General features: G+C 39.3%; 1 protein-coding gene across 4 annotated transcripts in view; it reads left to right on the top strand.

Annotated features, from left to right (window-relative positions):
- The window catches only part of B3GALT1 (beta-1,3-galactosyltransferase 1), a 355,371-nt gene extending 343,830 nt beyond the window's left edge, over nt 1-11,541 (top strand). For all 4 annotated transcript variants that reach the window (XM_086718817.1, XM_086718818.1, XM_086718819.1 and 1 more), the window contains one exon: nt 6,589-11,541. In XM_086718817.1, the coding sequence (XP_086574943.1) occupies nt 6,818-7,798 (981 nt within the window). In that variant the 5' untranslated portion in view covers nt 6,589-6,817 and the 3' untranslated portion in view covers nt 7,799-11,541. The remainder of the gene's footprint in view (nt 1-6,588) is intronic.
- Nucleotides 11,542-21,425: the final 9,884 nt, after the last annotated feature.

A 21,425-nucleotide genomic window follows, 5' to 3' on the forward strand; every position in this document is an offset into this window, starting at 1 on the left:
GGGATTTCGACTTCTGTGTGTATAGTGCCTGTCACAGCCAAGGAGGCTGACTTCAAAGAGAGGCTAGGAGAGAGAGCTAGCCCTCAGTGATTTGGAGAGATAATAAGTTAGCAAGCTGTATAACATAATGGTTTATGAAATTCTTCCTTCAAGGACCATTATCTAGTGTTAATAGTGCTTTATTTCTTCCTCTCCTGTGCTTATTTAGAGCATAATTACAAGAGCGAGAGGAAGGGAGGGAGTTGGGCATCAAGATAACCATTCGCCAAATTAATGCAGCTGAGTAGAATCTCTGGCCTTTGGGGCTCGTTTATCAATTAGTTCTGTTGCGGTCTGAGTTCCTGGATTTCCCCATAGAATGAAGATTCTTTGATTTCGCTCATACACCAGCTCTGAGGAAAGTCATTTGAGATCAAAACATTTTTCAGGCAGAATCTCTTTTACCCTCCCCAGGATGGTGATGTGTGGTACCACCAACTTTTCATCCATTTCAGGAGCTTTTCATAAACACAAGTGGTTGGCCCTTTCTCTCCCCACCTTCTCTTTTCTTTATTATCTTTTCTTTTTTTTTTAGAATTTTTGTCTTCCTTTTATCCCTCCCTTTTAACTGGTTAAAATTGGGTTGATTTGTTTTCCACAGGTTTATCTTTTGTACCATGTTTTAAAATGACTTCATGGATTTTAATGTTAAAACCACTTTTGTAGTGCCATATGGTCTCTGAATATTCAAAATCATTTCTGAATAATAGGAATGCTGGTAGTTGGAGGTGACACAGGAGAATCGTCCTTATTCTCCAGAAAACAAGTCAGGTTCTCAAGAATTGTTTGACCCCAACCTTTTGGGAAAGGTGTCACAGCCCTGACTTCACTTTCCCAACTAATTATGGGTTGATTTTTTTTTTTGCAGGGGAGGTGGGGGATACCTCAAGGGAAAGAAAAAATGGCAGAAGCACAGGACTGTTTTTAAATCTGTGCCATATTCCTCATGTGGTCTTACAACGTTTTATTTTATTTTTTTATTTTTGGGACAGAGAGAGACAGAGCATGAACGGGGGAGGGGCAGAGAGAGAGGGAGACACAGAATCGGAAACAGGCTCCAGGCTCTGAGCCATCAGCCCAGAGCCTGACGCGGGGCTCGAACTCACAGACCGCGAGATCGTGACCTGGCTGAAGTCGGACGCTTAACCGACTGCGCCACCCAGGCGCCCCCCTCATGTGGTCTTACAAAATAAATGAACTAACTTTTTTTAATCTAAAAATAAGCCAAACTTTGTGTCCCCTTACACGTTGATGTTCCATTCTACTTTGAATGCTAATTACACATTTTTTTACCCTTTAAAAGTTAGTTTACCAAAACCCAATAATTTCCCTGCTCAAATCAAGAGCATAAAATGTGAAGAAGTGAAATCTTGGGGAGCAAAGTATTTCATTTTGTTGCCATCCAGGAAAGTAGATGTGGATGGAATTGTGTCCCTCCCCCCTAAAAAGACATGGTGAATTCCTAACCCTCAATACTTCAGAATGTGACCTTGTTGGGAAATAGGGTCTTTATAGAGGTAATCAAATTAAAATGAGGTCATTAGTGTGGGCCCTAATCTAATATGACGGGTCTCCTAAAAAGGGGTTGAGGGGTAAATTGGGACACAGAAGGGAAAATGCTGTGTAAAGATGAAGGCAGAGATCTAGGTGATTCATCTATAAACAAGGAGTGCCAGAGAATTGCCAGCAAATCACCAGAAGTTAGGAGAAAAGCGTGGAACAGATTCTCCCTCACAGCTCTCACAAAGAACAACTCTGCCAATATCTTCTCAGACTTATAGCCTTCAGAATTGTGAAACAATAAATTTACCCAGGTTCTGGTACTTTGTTATGGCCACCTTAGCAAACTAATACATATAGCCTGCTAATACCAATAACCTCCATCTCTAGAAGCTGAGGGCATTTGGAAGAGTGAGCAAAAAGGCCACAAATGGGAAACATGAAGCCAAGAAGATCCAAAAGACAAGAGAAGAGCAGAGTTCAAAAACCAAAAAGAAAGTGTTTCCTAATGAAACACTAATCCCAAAGAGCCAAGCAAAGAGCCAAAAAGTTAGTAAAAGACTCAATGACTAGACTGAAGAGAACAAGACTTTCTATTCTCAGCTCAAATGTCACCCTTCAGAGAGTGACCGATTCATCTAAAGTAGCTCCCCTCTCACCTCTGCTCAGTCTCTATCCCATTGCCTGACTTATTTACATCAGTTGCCGCTCCTGTAACTATTTTTGTATTCATTTATCATGCGTTTATTGTATGCCGTTTCCTAGAAAGTAAGCCCCCATCTGTCTTACCAGAGTGGAGAGCAGTGCCTGGCATCTCTGCAGGCATCAGGTGTTTCGCACCTGGCATTAGGTGTTTTGCACGTTTCTCATGGACAAATGAAGTAGACTTGAAAATCAAAGGGAAATCAGAACATGGAGATATTATATTCCTTGAGACACCAGAGAGTTGACGGGGCCTGGACAGCCTTGCCCGTGGGTGCAGGGAAGCTGGAATGACTGCAGGCCCCTTCAGTGACAGTCAGGGCATAAGGAATCAGTGCTGACTCCTACCTGCCTGAATATGATGGAGAGTGACCGAACTTGACACCCAAATTATGCACAATTCACCCAAGAGATTCTGCCCACTTGCTGCAGGACTTACTTCCGGCCATACAAGAAAAGAATTTTGGCAACTTAGGGGCTTCTTAAAAAATACACTACTCAAAATAACAGACTATCCAATGTGATTTCTAGGGGAATCAGGAGCTCCTTAAATTGAAAATTCTGCTCCATTAACTTCCTGAAAGGTGAAGGTGGGTAGCTCCTGAAGGGTCTTGTGAATGAGGTAATCTGCGATACAGGATGGCTCCTGGGGAAGAAATCTTTCAAGAGTTCTAGAGGAAGGTTATTTGGAGGGATTTGTATTTAATGGATGACAAGTTAATATGTCATCAGTGTCTGTGGTTGTGGTAGGACTGCTAAAAGGAATGACAAATGTTCTATATGCAACTTTGTATTTTAATACATTAACGCGTCTGTTAAACAGGACTTTTTTAAATCTCATGAAACTAAAAGAACCCCCCAGAGGATTCCTCTTTGTGACATTCAGCTCCTTTCTCTAGAACTTTTCAGCTGACGTTTTCTTTGCTTTTTAGTGGACTTTTGCGTTCGTGTTTTCCAGGAAGAAAACAGAATTCTCTAGTGAAAATCTGTTCAGTGCATTTGCTAAACCAAAAAAATGATCGCAATCCTGTGTTCAGAAGAATCGACTGATGTGTGTGACCTGGACCCCAAATCATGAACTGATAAGCTGACATAATCCTCTCCTCACCACTAGAACCTGTTCTTTATATCATAATACTATCTCCCTGTGTAACAACATTTCCCTCAGAAACTCAAAGGATCGGTGATGATCGTTAACACGTATAATGTGTTTGGAAATAATGTAGATTTTATTTTTGTCCTTATTTTAGCTTAAGGCTACCGAGGCCCAGAAAGCCTCACAGCAAGGATTGCTCAAGGAGTAAAATGTGGACATCTGGCCCATCACTAACTACTTCAATCAACATACATAAAATCATGCTTTAGAGTTAAATGCAGCATGCTACTACTCTCTCTTACCTTTCCTTATATTGCTATCTGTTCCAGAGGTATATTTTTGTGTTCGTTTGGCCACCGGAGACGTGTGTTTTCTTGTAAGCAAAAAGGATGTTTTTTAACACCCCTCGCTGTAGGTGCACGTTATCCTTGGCTGCCCTTCAGATCCTAGGCTGGTTCTTTTGCCCATTTCCAATCCTGTTTTTATTGGTGATAATTTGCATTTACTGGTGACCAAGATGTAACTAATGCTGTGCTTACTTTTGTTCCCATGTCTGAAAAAAAGTCAGTAGTAAGAGCAATTCTTGCAGTGTGTGAGTATGAGCACATGTGTGTGTTTGAGGACATCAGAGAAAGGGGAAAGCAAAGTGTGTCTGAGCCTCTTCCACAGTAGCCACTCTCTCTCCCTGCCCCCAGCTTTAATGTACTCTTTGCAAGACATCAGTTTTTGGTGATCGAGGATCTTCACAGAATCGGTGTCATGCAGTGTGTAACAAACCATAATGAACTAGGCAAAAATTCCAGCTGCGGACATACATCTAAGAAAACAAATGCGCAGATTGCTGGAAAAATAGCAGCATGAGATGCTCCCTGCCACCCTGCATTTTCCTGTGCAAGATTTTGCCTGTTGTCCTAACAGGCCTTTCGAAGCTCGAGATGACTACTCAATTATTCATTCACTAGCTGTGTGATCTTGAGTAAGCTACTTAATATCTCTGAGTTTCCATTCTCTCAACTGTAAAATGGAGGCAATAACTCTCTTGTAACATCATAAGGAATTAAGCTCCATACAATACAGGCCATGGAGTGCACAGCACGTAGCCTGATGCCTGGTGTACTACATTTATTTTGTTTTGTTTTGTTATTTAAGTTATTTAAGTTTATTTATTTATTTTGAGAGAGAGAGAATCGTAAACAGCCTTAGCCTGGAGCCAGATGCAGGGCTCAATCCCATGACCGTGGGATCATGACCTGAGCCAAAATCAAGAGTCAGATGCTCAACAGACTGAGCCACCCAGGTGCCCCTTTATCCCTCTGTTTTAATCATTTACATGAAGTCTTTCCTCCTGGAATATGAGTTCCGTGAGGAGGAGTACGGGTTCTATTTCTGTTTTCCCAATGCTTCACATGCACCCATGTGATTAGTGGCTCGAGAAAAGAACTTGAGAGGAACCTCTTCCAGTGACTATTTTTGGTATACCAGCTTAGTGATAGGTGACTCACACTTTAGTAGGAAAGTATGGAAAGTGACAAGGGCTGTATGATGATCACGGTAGGCTTGTAAGAATCAGATACTAAGCCCTGGAATAATGAGGGAGGAAGTTTGGTTGTGATTACCATCTTGAGACTCACTCATATCCCTTTGGCATTCAAATGGAGTCCATGTCTGTATATTCCAAGTTGAGAAACCCTTCTCTATACTCTACTGCTGGTTTCTCTTCCTTCTTTTTGCTTACTGTTTAAAGTATCAAAGCTTGCTGCACATCACATCCCTTTTATCAGCTCTGGTGCACCTTAGAGTGGACATTTCCTTCAGGAGCCAAGAATACTGGAGCTTATATTTAGAGAGTACTTATTACGGGTTGGATGAAGGTGTGATTATGCCTGGAGTCATGCTACTTGACACCATTCTCATATTCACCATATTCATTTAGTTAGAATGGTAACCACCCTGAGTTATTGCTGGTCTCATATGGATCATATATTCACAGTCAGCCCTTGGCTTTGACAAGATGATGTGTATTATCTCTGCTATTGCCCATCACTTCTTTTCATTGCATTATGAATATTGTGCATGGAAGCATGATTTTCCATCTATAATCACAGTTGAGTCCTTTCAACACAGTCTGTATGTTTAAGTGCATAGTTTTCTTCAAAGCAGACTTTGTTGAAATTGATATCCATTATCTGCTATCTTCGTCTTCCAGGGATACCATGTTTTGCTCTAACTGGGAAGGAAGAGACAGTTTTTATTAACATGAATAGACTTTGTAGCCTGGCATGTATTGTTTTACTGGTGTGATAGCAACTCAGGTTCTAGAAAGGAGTAGCATTCTGAAGGACAACTTTTTAATTTGAACACCAATTAAAGTGTTGTGTCCATCTTCATTGGATTTGTGGCCCTAAGCGCAATTGTGTCTCTCATTATACTCCTGCTATGTTTACTGACAAGTGTAACCACAGAAAAAGAATTGAAAGGGGCCAACGTAATTTCATCAAGGGAACATCAGGGTGAATTGTTGAAAACCACAAAAAGTGATACCATTTAGATCAACTACAAAATGCATGCTGCCAGCTGTCTGAAAGGACACTTGGGTGATGGTGTCCATGCCTGAAGAAAAGGCTCTTCTTCATAGGATGCCTCCTAGAAAACTGATAATAAGGGACTATCATTTGTGAAAGCCAAAGTTAGGGAAAAGTGAGGAAAAGTAAAGAATTACTTGTGAGTCAGAGCCTAGAGAGACCATTTTAGCAGAGATTTTCCAGTGGCGATGGGCACATTTTCAAACACAGGGCTAGAGAAAGCAAAGAGATGTTGAGAACTGATTATTTCATCAGAATTAAGTGAACGAAAGCTCAGACTTGGAAACGTGGAAAAGAGATACAAGGCCCTATGTGAGACTCTCCTGCTTGAAAGAAGCCTTTAGTGTCCGAAGGTATTTAACAGCAAAGAAGTCCTCTTGTGACGAGGGAAAACTCGTTTTAATTACTAATGTTCAGTTTACTTCATATTCTTCTAGAGTTTATAATCTAATATTTATTAATTGGGTATAAATATACATAAATAATTTCTATCAAGGGGAGAAAAAGGAGGCTGGTTGTGTTAGGGAGTTTTCAGTAGTGGTGGAAATGAATGATTATGTTTTTTATTTTAGTCACCATGGGTAATTCTAACACCCTTATTCTGTTTATGTGGGGATGTAAAGTAACTGAATAAATCTTAATGAAAACTGTGTTTTATTGATTTTGCAGAGTTAAGAGGAAGACTTGGGAGGGATGGAACCTTCCAACAAGTTTGGAAGAAAGTAGAGGGAATGCACAGATGCCAGACTCCCACGAAGACCCATGGACAATCCCGCACTCACGCTTCTCTATCGAACTTTAAGATTTATTAGTAATATGCTGCCTTTGCAAGATGAAAAGAAACTAATGCCAAGAAGGCATATTCTTCAATATTTGGAATAGACGTGCTCTCAAGACAATGGCTTCAAAGGTGTCCTGTCTATATGTTTTGACAGTCGTGTGCTGGGCCAGTGCCCTCTGGTATCTGAGTATAACTCGTCCCACTTCTTCCTACACTGGCTCCAAGCCATTCAGCCACCTAACAGTCGCCAGGAAAAACTTCACCTTTGGCAACATAAGAACTCGACCTATAAACCCACATTCTTTTGAATTTCTTATAAATGAACCCACCAAATGTGAAAAGAACATTCCTTTCCTTGTTATCCTCATCAGCACCACCCACAAAGAATTCGATGCCCGCCAGGCAATCCGAGAGACGTGGGGTGATGAGAACAACTTCAAAGGGATCAAGATAGCCACTCTCTTCCTCCTGGGCAAGAACGCTGATCCTGTTCTGAATCAGATGGTGGAGCAAGAGAGCCAAATCTTCCACGACATTATTGTGGAGGACTTCATTGACTCCTACCATAACCTTACCCTTAAGACATTAATGGGAATGAGATGGGTGGCCACTTTTTGTTCAAAAGCCAAGTATGTCATGAAAACAGACAGTGACATTTTTGTAAACATGGACAACCTTATTTATAAACTACTAAAACCCTCCACCAAGCCAAGGAGAAGGTATTTTACTGGCTATGTCATCAATGGAGGACCAATCCGGGACGTCCGCAGTAAGTGGTATATGCCCAGGGATTTGTACCCTGACAGTAACTACCCACCGTTCTGTTCGGGGACTGGCTATATCTTTTCAGCTGATGTGGCTGAACTCATTTATAAGACTTCACTCCACACAAGGCTTCTTCACCTTGAAGATGTATATGTGGGACTGTGTCTTCGAAAACTGGGCATACATCCTTTCCAGAACAGTGGCTTCAATCACTGGAAAATGGCCTATAGTTTGTGTAGGTATCGCCGAGTTATCACCGTGCATCAGATCTCTCCGGAAGAAATGCACAGAATCTGGAATGACATGTCAAGCAAGAAACATCTCAGATGTTAGGATTTTTACCAATGTAAATACATTTCTTTTCTTTTTTAAGAAATGGGGCCTAAGGTGTTGGTATTTAACAGGTGTCACCAAGGGAAATGAACTGGCAAAGGGGTTTTGTAAAAAGGGTTTTCTTCCCACTCCTACTTTCTTTCTTGGATTACCAATTTACAAATGTCAGGCTCTGGTCATAGAAACAATACACGAGTTTGAAGGGCCAGATTTCATTCTCAGGTCCTAAGGCATTGCATTTATCTGAAAAAGCAACTTCCTGAAAACTGCTAGGATTTACATACTCAGATACTGTGCATCTGAGATAAAAATCTGGTTTTGGGAAACTGAAACTCATGGTAATGTCTTCATATCAGCTCTGCAAAAATGAATAAGTAAATAGTGCTTTTTCAGAAATAATTCAGAAATAATACGCAGTCAGGAAGACACGCTCGATGTGATTATTAACATTGTGTGTGCTGTTATATTGAATTTTTACATATATTGCCATGGGACATGTACAGAGTTTGCCATTCCAGCAAGAAATGAACTTAGGCCTGGCAGGAAGGCTGCAGTTAAATAAATGGAAATCTAAACTTGAAAATCAAATATCCTGTATGTTTGGAAGACAACTCTGCCTGCTCATCCAAGGATTAAACCTGGTCATTGGGTGGAATGTATATAAAATGCTACTTAACAAAATAAACAAGAGCTTTTTTTTTTTTTTTTTTTGCCCTTTCAAAACAAACATTACCTGGTGCCTCCAAGGAGATTTTGCCAAATGTAATCTCACCTGCCTGCCTCCATACAGTGTTGCTAAGTGCATTTTACAATTTCTGACAGAGGCAGGCACATGTGTAGAAATAAGTTGGAAGGAGGGCAGAAAAACGATAAATTACATGGAGAAAATACAAATTTATGTCTGCATTAAAATTAACATAAGCAAACTTAGCAATAGTATGAGATGCCACGCCCACACATTTGCAAAGCATGTGAGAGAATCTTTCAATGGGTACCAATGTTATTGGATGATTTAGCTCTGTAGGTGATAGATGTAATACTCTAACATCTGAAACATCCAAGCACCTCCAGCAGCAATGCTGTTGGGAGGCATTCTGGGAGCTCCAAGCTCTGTGATTGAGGTTCACGGGAAGGAAGGGTGGAGAAGCTTGGAATCAGTTCCTGGAATCTTTGCTGGGTCATGTGAGCAGGCGTCTTAACCTTGCTGTGCTTCAGTATGCTCATGTATAAAATGGATGGAAAAAACACCTACCTCACAGGTGCTGTGAGAGCAAATTGCATTTCCTAAGAATCTTGAGATCCTTAGTTTACAAGGTGCTAATGCAATGTGTCATGCGTTATGCCAAATGCTAAAATAATTCATTACAATGATGGTCATTGTAATCAGTAGTAGTAACATCAGCTTAAATGTAAAATCTGCCAAAAGAAAGATTGAATATGAACTGTTCGTGCATCTGGTTCTTCTAAGATTTTTTGACTTTTCCCTGGATATCTTAGGTGTTTGGAGAAGCTTCAATTTCTCTACCATTTCTTCTGGTTTCAATGAACAAGTTTTTACTTCAGTGCATTGCCTTGATTTCCCAGGGTGCTGCAAGTGAAGGCGGATGTGTTTCTTCAGGGAGGAGCCTCTGGCTGGAAGTGTATTACAATAAATGAATCACATGCTTTGCAAAATGTATTATATCCCATCAACTTGGATCTCAGGAAACAGTGATCTGAATTCTCAATAAGAACTTTGAAGAGTGACCGGTAAAGCTAGCCCCCCCTCTATCAGAAGAACAGGCACTCAGCAAACCCCCACATTGCACATCATCTATTCATTAGAAAACTTCTTTTTGTTTGTTTTCATTCAAAGAAAGCCCTGCAACTGAAAGAATATAACTTTTCTTTTAACCTGACCTTTGGAAGCCTCCCCCAGAAGTTGATAGCAAACAAGTAAACACAATGAACAAATGGAAGTCATGGCCTATTTCTTGAAAACACTGGATCTTTTATCCCCAGCCCCAAAGAATGCAATATGAGACAGGCCTTCCTGTCCTTCAATACATCTTCATCAAACAGCTGGACTGCCAAGTTTGATTGGAAAACAGCATTAGGTAGCCTGGGGAGAGATGGATCAGCACAAGGTGAGCCCTCTCTAACCCCCACCCCTCAACTGCTGTGAGTTCCAGTCATTGGAAAAGTCTCATGACTTTGTGCTTGGTTTGCGTTTCAGTCACATAGCTGAATCAAGCCTCTGTCTTATACTACCATTTTGCATTTACCTTATGCTCAGTCAAGCCACCTTCGTGTCAAGGAATTGCACATTATGAACATCGTATATGTACATCTATGAATTGTTTTCTCTGTGTGTGTGTGTGTGTGTGTGTGTATCCACTATAAATAGAGCCCTAATCTTTAAAAGGAGCAAAAATCAGAGAATCATGTCTTAAAGAACTATTTCCTAACTTTTTTATGCTAGGTAGTGCCCATGTGACAAACATGTAAATATTCATCAAAGACCATATGTATATATTTTAAAGGCATTTTTCCCTTCTCCCCTGTATGTATAGCTAGAATCTGCTTGTTATGTACATTTTCTTCTGCATGGAGCTCGGTGAGGCAAAGCCATTTGTCCAGTGTTTCAATAGCTGAAAGCATGATTGCCCTTCATTTTTTGAATGTTCAAAAAACAAAAAAAGTTTAAGTCAAGTGACCATGAAAAAGCTCTAATTTTCTACTTTTCTTAATTTTATGGTGCCGGCCAAATTATGGTTTCAATTATTTAAGCCATTTTTTATCATTTCTCTTACATAAAATAATGTTTCAATGTTGTACCAGGAGTCGTTCAGAGAATTTTTATAAAAACCTTCTGACTGTCCCCCTACCTGTTGTGTTCATTATGCATTGGATAACAAAAGGTATCAATAATTAATGTCTGTATTCTTAAATTTTCCTTTTTAAGTTTGTTTTTGGAAAAAAAAGTTTTATCTTTGCTGGTTAGTTTGCGTGGCTTTGGGTCTTCTTCTATTGAACCAAATGCCAGTTTCAATATATAATATTGTATTTTTAAATAACGGGAATCAAAAAAATGAACATCGTTTTCGATTTGGATTAAAATCAGAAGAACAAAACCCCTTTGTGTGATGATATGGGGGAAACAAACTCTTTACAGAGAAGCTGAGGAAGGAGTTTTTCAGTCAAACCTCTTCTATCAAAAGACAATGGAACATTTACATAAAGCTTCTGGGATTCATTTTCTACCTTTCCTAATATGTGGGTTTAGTGGGGGAATTGATTCTGTCATTTCTTCTGTAAAGGTGAGGATAGTTTTTATAAGCAACAAAGTAACTTGTGAATGAAAGAAGTAATTTACTAGAAACGCTTGTTGATGATAATTGACATTTAGGTATATCGTTATATATGAATGATTGTTTATTTATGTATTTATTTGTCAAAATTGTACATACTATTTCGCCAAACGTACTTGTCTGTAAAAGTGCACTCTCCAGGTTTGTAGTACTATTTAGGGTTACATGGGTTGCCAATCAAGCTGCTAATCAGAATACTATTTTTTGTATCAATGTTATAACACTGAAAAATAGATGTCTTTACATTCAGTTTCTTCACCTTCCTCTTGAAATGTAAACTGTGGATTGAAAGCACGATGCCAATGTATAAGCCCATCTGTCATGAGGAAGATTATGGTTCCGTAAAGCTGATTTTTTTAAACCATTGGGACAAATAAACAGAAGGAGAACATATTTTCCACTGTGCTTCTTTTCTGGAAAAAACCTCTTTGGCGAGATGCGATCATTAAAATTAGCTGATGCCCTGTTGTTTATCATTAACCTTCTCCGCGACCTCAATATAGGTAATAGTTCAAATCATTCAGAGCTCATCCTAAGAGCCTAATGCAGTCAACTTAGAGATGGTTTGGTCCGGAGATTATGGGCTGCCCGAGGATTTAGGAAACTGGGATCTCCCTTGACCCTTGGAGGCCTCAGGAAAGTCTCTTTTAAATTCTGACAGGTTGAACATGTCAACAAATTATAATTCAGAGAGCAGTATATTGATAACATGCTTGGTGAATTAGGACCTATTAAATCAAGATAAAACTGTCATTCTTATGTGTCACCCACATATATCTTTTGGAATATTGCATACTATTTTAAAAGTTTGCTCGTACTGGAAAAATGCTATTCAGGCATTCTTAAGGGCAGACAAGTAGATGCTGATTGCTGATGCCTGACTTTGGAAACAAGAGACTAATAGCTATTTAAGAGACAAAAGTTCCTCTTATTATCAATCCTGAATTCACTTAAATAGGTCTTTACTTTTTAATGGAAATTTAACTGGATTTACTGCCGCTGCACCTCAAGAGTTCAAAAAGTTAAGTCCATCAGGTGAGCTAAAATACAGGCAGCATAAACAATGAAAACGTAAAACATATAGATTTGTATTCGGCGTGACTTTTTTTAAAGGAGCAACATCAAGAGCAATATTGTAAAAGCCTGGTCTTAACCAGGAGCATCAGTACCAAGTGGACTTTGTTAGAAATGCAAATTCTTGGAACTTACCAGAAACCTGGGGGTGTGACTCAGCAATCTATATTAACAAGCCGGTTAGGCCATTCTCAGGCCCATTAATGTTGAGAACGCTGCTCAGGGGCTGGCCGACTACCCTGTGTGAACCACAGCCAGACTGCTGCCAACGCTCTGAGAGTGGTTTCAGGATGAATATTGGCAAAGACTCGATGAGGGGAGATACATTGCACCCCAAACTAAGCAACATGGTTTCCCAATGGTAAGAATTCTACTCTTTTCATTAGTAGATGTGTGTTGCCAAAAATGTACTTAATGATTATTTTATTATATTTTAATTTCATTAGTACAGAAACTGTGGCGATCTGTTTCTTAAGCAAGTTCACAGATATCTTCGATTTTGCCTCTTAGCCGGCATGCTTAAAATACTTGGTCCTTTAACAGGAAGAGTTTGCCAACCTCTGACTTAAAGAAACAGGGAGACATCTGACCAAGGTGTTACATGCACATTTCCTCCAATTGTAAATGAAAAGTCACATCGATAAAGCATACTGGAATTGTTTCTATGCAGCCGGGGAAATGACAATGTAGTCACTGAGGATGAATTGCATTAAAAACCGACAGCTGCATATATTTTTTAAATATTTCCTTTTTATCTCTGGGTGATTTTTAAAAATTATAAAAACTTGATTCTAATTGTAACAATTATCCACAGCTTAATTAATATATTGCTTAAAGATGTGTGGGTATTAGACCTAAGAGGGTGGGTTTCATATAGCTTGATTATCATAATTACAAGCATTCTATTTTCTCATTTACTTAATTGATTGTCAAAGCTTTCCAGATAAATTCACACTGCTGGAAGAGAACTGAATACATTTCTGAGAGAAAAAAAAAAATGGGACTATTTAGAAGAACGATGTGTCCCAGAATATAATCCATGTGAGCATGAAAAATTGCCCTTGATAATATCTCCTTACTTCTTTGCTGGTTAAAATAGGCATTTTTGTGAAATGAAAAAGAAGTGAATGAAAAAGTATTATTGATTCAACTACATCTATAATAACACTGGCTCCACTGTCTCTTCAGCCAGAGGTGCCCAGCACTCAAGAAAAATTTTCCATTTAGTTTTCCTTATAGAATCTATTAGTTTGGTACATTATGTCGACTATTTGTTATGCCTCTTGCAATGACCTCAGTCTTCACCTGGGGGGAGGATGGCATGAAAGGTGATTTATTCTCTCTCTGAGGTTTATTCCAGAGCGTTTACTCAGCAGTGGCTGCCTGATACGGCAGGCTGGGCAGTGTTACTTGTGGGGCTTTTGTGATGAAGACTATTTTTCAGTAGAGACAAGGATGACCTCACCAAGCATGAGGTGAGGGAAAAGAAAACACCAGACTCTCTCCCATTGCAAAGCCTTAAATTTTCAGTGCCCATCCCTCTGGCTTCTTAAGTCCTAACAGTAACCCCACTGAGGTAGTGTTACTGTTATCTCAAGTGACAGATTAAGAAACTGAGGCAACAGACAATTGTGTAACTTACAGAGTGAGCTCAGGCCCTCTGGCTGTAAAGGCTGTGTCTGTAACCAGTGCAGCAGGCTGCCTCTGAAGGTAAGAACATGCACCCCAAGTCCCACCCCTAGCCCCACTCCAATGAAGTCCGTGTAATTATTTTCATTTGTTTTCAGATTGGAACACCCCACCCACCACTTTCTTGGAGTCATAATTTACACACTTTGATATTCACCCCTTTTAAGTGTACAGTTCTATGAGTTTTGCCAAATGATACGTTTGGATAACCACCACCATCAGCCAGATATGGAGCAGTTCCATCACCTCCCAGATTCTCTTGCCCTTTTGTAGTCAGCCCCCTTCTCCAGCCCCTGGCACTCACTTACCTGCCAGGTAAGTTCCAAACTTCTATTTTACACGAGGTTTGCATTTTATTCAGTAGTCACCATGCATAATGTCTAATGCATATAAAAGTTCTTCAGATAACCCATTATGACCATTTAGTACAAAGAAAAGGAAAAGCCTGGAGAGGAAGAGAAAACCAAAAAAATCTTAAACAATGTGAAAGGACAGGTAAAAGCTTCTGTAACTTAAAAACAAACCACATTGATTTGAGAATATCCAAATCTAATGAATATTAATAAGAAGGTGCAAGTCAAAAATCTATAACCCCACTCACTCAGAGTCTAGCCCAGCTCAGTAGGAACTTTTAACAGAGCTTCTATCCTTCAGAGCTCACACACACACACGTTTCTGTAAAGTAGAAAGAACAATCTATAAGTTCAATTATACTTTTTCCCTCTTGGAAGCAAAGGATCCTCTGGAGAGGCATCCATCACTTGGTAGCTCATTAAAAAGGCAAGCCCTCTCTGCACTTGGGGATTTGTCTCCACACTTGTCCCAAACCACACTCAGACGAGCTCTATTTCTGCATCTGCCTGTGCTCCCTTTCTATTGGTTTCTTCAACATTTGCTGGTCCACATTTCCTTTAGGAAAAGATAACTTCACAACCACAGGTTCTCTTCAAACTTTATCGACAGAAGTATCTGAATTAACTTGGAAAGCATGCCATTTGTAACAATATGCTCCTCAGTCCTACGGGCAATCCAAGCTATAAGCAGCATGGCTGTGGGAGCAAAGCAGGAGCCTGGAGCAGGAAAAACAGCATGAGGGACACATACACTCTACAGCAATGCTTCTCACGTTGTAATGTGCCTAGTAATTACCTGGGAATCTTGTTAAAATGCAGATTAGTAGTCGGGGCGCCTGGGTGGCGCAGTCGGTTAAGCGTCCAACTTCAGCCAGGTCACGATCTCGTGGTCCGTGAGTTTGAGCCCCGCGTCGGGCTCTGGGCTGATGGCTCAGAGCCTGGAGCCTGTTTCCGATTCTGTGTCTCCCTCTCTCTCTGCCCGTCCCCTGTTCATGCTCTGTCTCTCTCTGTCCCAAAAATAAATAAACGTTGAAAAAAAAAATTAAAAAAAAAATGCAGATTAGTAGTTCAGTGTACAACCAAAGTTCCGATTTCCTGATAAGCTCTCAGGCAATGACAATGCTCTTGTATCAAGACCCTAGTATTCAGGCTAGAGTCTAGAGATACTAGCATTCATTAAGGATTAAGGTGAGGTTTAAATCTCTAGTGCAGTCTTCAGTTAAAAACTCATAAAAACTCCTAAAAACCCAGTGTTGGGCTTTGGACTGACAGCGAGGAGCCTGCTTCAAATTCTCTGTCTCTGCCTGTCCCCTGCTTGCTCTCTCTCAAAAATAAACATCAAATAAAAGAAGTAACCTAGATCATATGTAGCCACAAATAAGTAAAATAAATATTTTTCACCAAGAACACAAAGCACACTTCATAAAGGTTTTGTGCATCTATTTTTTATTTTCAAGGCAAATGGAGAGAGGAGAAAATGACTCAAGTAACAAAGGAAAAGCATCAGCAATAGGGACAATGAGAGCGTTTGAAAGAGACAGTGAGCAAAGGGCCCGAAGGACGGGAAGTAAGAGAACAGAAAGTAGTAATTCAGGGTAACGTGAAGATGAAGAAAAGGTCACCTGTTTTCAGATTATGTTGATCAATGTTACTCTGCTTTTGCCATTGTGAAAAGTATCTAAGTGTCATGGATTTCAAGCCACTCTCCATCCAACTTTTTCTAGGTAGAGAAGTTTAAAACAAGGGGAGTCCCCAAGAGGCAGTTGTCAGTCAAGGTTTTCTCTAAGGTGGTGATAGTCAGTTTGCATTTTCTTGTCTATCAGCTTGATTTTTTGCTTGTTTGTTTTCCTTCACTTACTTTTGCTTTATAATTATTCTTAGTTCGTTCTCATGCCCATACTAGAAATGCTACATTCTTTTGCTTTAAATTTTGCACATGTGCTATAACTGAATCCCAGAGACTGGATTTGCTTGGATTTCCACAGACATGGATTAAGTACTAAGTGAAATCCCTAATATTTTCAGCAGAGAAAGAGATCATTGGATATTCTTCTCTATATTAGAAGGCAGGTATGACCTAACGCAACCTTAGCTTTAAAGCTAACTTTAAAATCAAAATAAAAACATTCACATTAGGTTTTTGATAAACTATAAAATCAATTTCAGTGGAGTAAGCTATCATTTTGCTTTATTACTCTTAGATAGATGATAGAATGTCAGTGAAAGTCCATGGAGGCATATTCATTCATTCAACCATTAACTCAATATATTTTTCTTGAAGGCTAACCAGGAATCAGGCACAATGTTAGTACCAAGTGTTTATACATTTTAGGAGTGGATTGCCCAATATTATTTTCAAAGCTCAAGCTTCCTTGTTATTCAAAATCAGAATATGCTTCTTAGAATTCCTAATCCCTGGATGCTTTAGTGGGAGCTAGTTCACTGTGGAAGAACTTGTGATCCCATGATCACTAAGCCAGCATTGTTTATAACCTGGTCCATGGACTCAGCATTTTTATTCTTTCATGAATAAACTTAATGGATTAGAACATGGTTGATTAGTGTCTGCTAACCAGAAAAGAAACATAGTAATGCATATGTAGTCTATATATTTGAGTATCTCAAATACTAAATCCATTCTCCCTGCAGTGTAAATTGTGTTTGAGCCCCACCCCAACTAAGAACCAGTAAGTTTGGGGCGCCTGGGTGGCGCAGTCGGTTAAGCGTCCGACTTCAGCCAGGTCATGATCTCGCGGTCCGTGAGTTCGAGCCCCGCGTCAGGCTCTGGGCTGATGGCTCGGAGCCTGGAGCCTGTTTCCAATTCTGTGTCTCCCTCTCTCTCTGCCCCTCCCCCGTTCATGCTCTGTCTCTCTCTGTCCCAAAAATAAATAAACATTGAAAAAAAAAAAATTAAAAAAAAAAAAAAAAAAAAAAAAGAACCAGTAAGTTTCATTTACATTATGGGCTGATACTTTCTTTCCTTCAAACAAATGGAAGATGATACAAAACTCTAAATAGCTTTAAAAATTTAATATTAAAATATATTTCTATGAAATTAAGCAGATTGTACAATGGGCAATAGAATTTGCTAAAGAGCTTTGAGCAAGCAAACCTGCCCCCTATCCTGAGTTAGCAGCTATGTTCGATCTGTGTTCACAGCTATGCATGGGCAACTGGACATGGTTTAAAATCTCCAGACTATTCAGCAATTGCCCAAGTAGGATGAAGGCATCTCTCACTTAACTTTATTAAACTTCACAGAAACATTCAACAAGGGCTTGTTTAGTCTTCTGTATCAAGATATCTACTCCATGGTCTGGGGTGATCTCCCCATATCACACCTCCATTTTACACAACCTTCAAGACTCCTGTCAAATGCTACACATTGATATTGTTTATCACCCTTTCTTAACTCAAAGCATGCAGGTAGGGGCAATCATGGTATGAGAGTTGTAGGGTTTCTAAAATACAAAATCCTTCAGAAATGCATTTGATAATACCATACAGTCTCTCTAAATAAGAGTTTCACCAAATAGAATTCTGAAGTCACAAATATTCCCTAATATCATTCCATTGGTATAAGAGGAAGATTTTCTGGGTTATTGCCCTTCATGTTTTAAGAGCAGATGAGCTCCTTTAGAATGGATCAAAACAATGATTACCAACCTTAGATTTTGCAGACATTATTTATCTTTTCCCAAAATCTGCTCCATTTCCAATTTTCCCATCTCAGTAATTGGACCTATTAGCCCTAGTTGTTCAAATTAGAAATCTGGGAACCAGCCTTATTTGATTCCGATCTATGTCTCCCTTTATAGTCTCCATGAAGGCAGACTGCTTTGTCCACGTTGTATGTTCAGCACCAAAAATAGACAAAGAAGGTACTCAGTAAGCACTTACTAGATAACTAAATTAACAAAATTTTCTGTTATCTTGAGGAAAATGCCAACGTCCCAAATAGTACTCAAAATAAAGTTAATTTTTCCCTTATTTTAGTTTTCCTTTTAATTGATTTCATCCTTTAAGGAGAAAAGTCATAAATTATAAAACCTAAGTTGTCAGAAGAGACTTTTATGCCCTACTTCAACCAATTTCAGTTCCGATGATGCTCATCCACCTTTGCTTTACTTAACTCCAGATACAGGGAGCTCATGCATTCCTAAGGCCACCCATGCCCTTCCTGGACAGGCCATTAGACTCCCTTTAAGTATTAGAAAATAATTACCATTCTGTCCCTTCATCCTTTCTTTTTCCCATAAACTTCATCCTATGACATGTAATCTTTCTAACACAGATCTGATCATGTTAGTTTCTCCCAACCCAAAGGCTCCCCATGGCTGCAGAATGAAGGTCAAATGCCTTTTTACAAAGGTTTACCAGATCCTGTTTTCCTCTCAAGCATTATCTCTCACCATTCTGTGCTCTGGCCACACTCCATACATTCTCTCACTTGCCTCTAGGCTTTTCACGTTATCCTTTCTGCTTGAACCTCTCTTCCTCCCTCTTCCTTCTGCCATTTTCCCACCTATTCACCTGGATAATTGCTCCTAATCTTTCATCCTCAGTTCAGAAGCCCATTATGCTGGAAGCCTTCCCTGACACTCCTCTCTACGAACTCTGAGCTATATTCTATTTGCTTTCTGTCTTTTTAAACCTGATGATCATACATGGTAATTACCCGTTGACCTATCTCTATCTCCCACCCAAAAAGAATTCCATGAGGGCAGGGGTTGCATCCACCTTTATTCATTTACTCAATCAGTTATGCATTTATTTAACAAATGTTGACTGAGCACCTATTATGTACCATGTACCATTCTGACCACTGGGAAAATAGCAATAAACAAATCAGACAAAAAACCTTTGCCATTATACTTTCTGGTTTTCTCTTGTTCACAGTTCTATAGCCAGTTCCTACAATAGTTTTGATAGTATGTGTTCTTTATCTCATTCATTAACTCAATAAATATATACTGAGCACCGTGCTAGGAGCTGGGAATATACTACTGAACAAAATAAACTCAACCTTTACTCTTCCAGAGCTTATGTTCTAAAGGAGGCAAATTTCAAACTAATGATATATTTAAGACTGAGATTTCAGCCACTTTTCAGAAAATTATTAATTTTATACCCTGTTTTTGAAGTATCAGATATTAATTTTATACCATTTTTAAAGTATCAGATATTTTATCCCCTGTTTTTGAAGTATCAGATCTTTATTCATTAGAGCAGGCGTCAGCAAAGTATGGCCCACCACTTGTTTTTATAAATAAAATTTAATTAGAACACAGCCATGCCCATTTGCTTATAAATTGTCTATGAACTATACAAGGAAATGAAAGATAGATGATGTGGGTAGAACATGGTGAGCTGGAGGTGGAATTAGAGATAATGCTGGAATGGGAAGGAGAACCAAGTCATACAAGTCCCTATAAGACAAACTACTGATTTTTAGATTGAAATCAAACTCGGCAATTCTTAGATTTTACCATGTATAAGAACTGAAAGAGGAGAGGGGCGCCTGGGTGGCTCAATCGGTTAAGCGTCCGACTTCAGCTCAGGTCATGATCTCACTGTCCGTGAGTTCGAGCCCCGCGTCGAGCTCTGGGCTGATGGCTCAGAGCCTGGAGCCTGCTTCTGATTCTGTGTCTCCCTCTCTCTCTGACCCTCCCCCGTTCATGCTCTGTCTCTGTCTCAAAAATAAATAAACTTAAAAAAAAAGAATTAAAAAAAAAAAAAAGAACTGAAAGAGGAGAATTTTTATTCTAACAGAGAGTAATATTTGTATTTTTAGCAATAAATCTTTTTAGGAATCTTATGTTCCTAAGAATCCCAAATTGGCCACATACCACACTTAGAAAAACTTCAAAGGGTTTTAAGGAGGGCAATAGTATGGCTTGAGCTCAGTTTAAACCATATGAAACGCTCTGTAGAAAATGAACTCGAGAGAAACAAATTAAAACCCTGGAGGTTTTTTTTTTTTTTTTTTTTTTTTTTTTTTGGTGGGGTGAGGGTATGGGAATTTCATTTTCTTCATTAGTTTTCTGTTCTAACCATGTAAACTTTTTCCTTATTAACAAATAATTCACATAAAATAAAGTTGGTTCTTTTAAAGTGTACAATTCAGGGCGTTTAGCATATTCACATAGTTGTAGGTTGATCATTATCTAATTTCAGAACATTTCAGGTGCATCTGGGTGGCTCAGTAGGTTGAGCATCCGACTCTTGATTTCAGCTCAGGTCATGATTCCAAGGTCATGGGATCAACCCCCCACATTGGGCTCTGCACTGAGCATGGTGGAGCCTGTTTGGGATACTCTCTCTGTCTCTCTGTCTCTCCCCCTCTCTCTCGCTCTCCCTCCCCCTTTCTCTCTGCCCCTCTCCCATGTACATGCCCTCTCTCTCTCGCTCTCAAATAAAAATTTAGAAAAATATTTGCTTTCATTTCAGAACATTGCATCACTCCAGAAAGAGACCCTATATCCATCAGCAATCATTTCCCATTCTTCTCCCTTCAGCCCCTGGAAACCACTAATCCACTTTCTTTTTCTGTGGGTTTACCTATTATGGACATTTCACCTAAATACAGTTATGAAGTATGTGGTCTTTAGTGTTTGGCTTCTTTCATTTCGCAGGATGTTTTCCAGGTTCCCCCATGTTGTAGCACATTCTTTTGTGGTTAAATAAATATTCTATTGTATGGATATACCACTCTGGCACAAATTTTTCATATTCTTTCCTATAATCCTTTTTAATTTTGTTTTGTTTTGGTAGTGGTATCCCTTCTTTGATTCTTGATTTTGGTAATTTGTGTCCTCTCTTTCGTTTTTCTCAGTCTAGATAAAAGCTCATCAATTTTATTGGTCTTTACAAAGAACCAAGTTTGGCTTCATTGATTTTTTCCTTATTGCTTTTATTTCCCTATTTTATTGGTTTCCACCCTGGTCTGTATTATTTCTATCCTTCTGTTTACTGTTTAGTTTTGTTTATTTGCTTTGTTTTGTCATTCTTTAAAGTTTTAAAGTTTAAAGACCCTCTTTTCCTTTTTTAAATTTTTTTAATGTTTTATTTATTTTTGAGAGAGAGAGAGAGAGAGAGAGACAGTGTGTGAGTGGGGGAGGGGCAGAGAGAGAGGGAGACACAGAATCCGAAGCAGGCTCT

The sequence above is a fragment of the Puma concolor genome, chromosome C1, assembly GCF_028749965.1.
Source record: "Puma concolor isolate L17-30 chromosome C1, mPumCon1.1.hap2, whole genome shotgun sequence".
Classification (NCBI taxonomy): domain Eukaryota; kingdom Metazoa; phylum Chordata; class Mammalia; order Carnivora; family Felidae; genus Puma; species Puma concolor.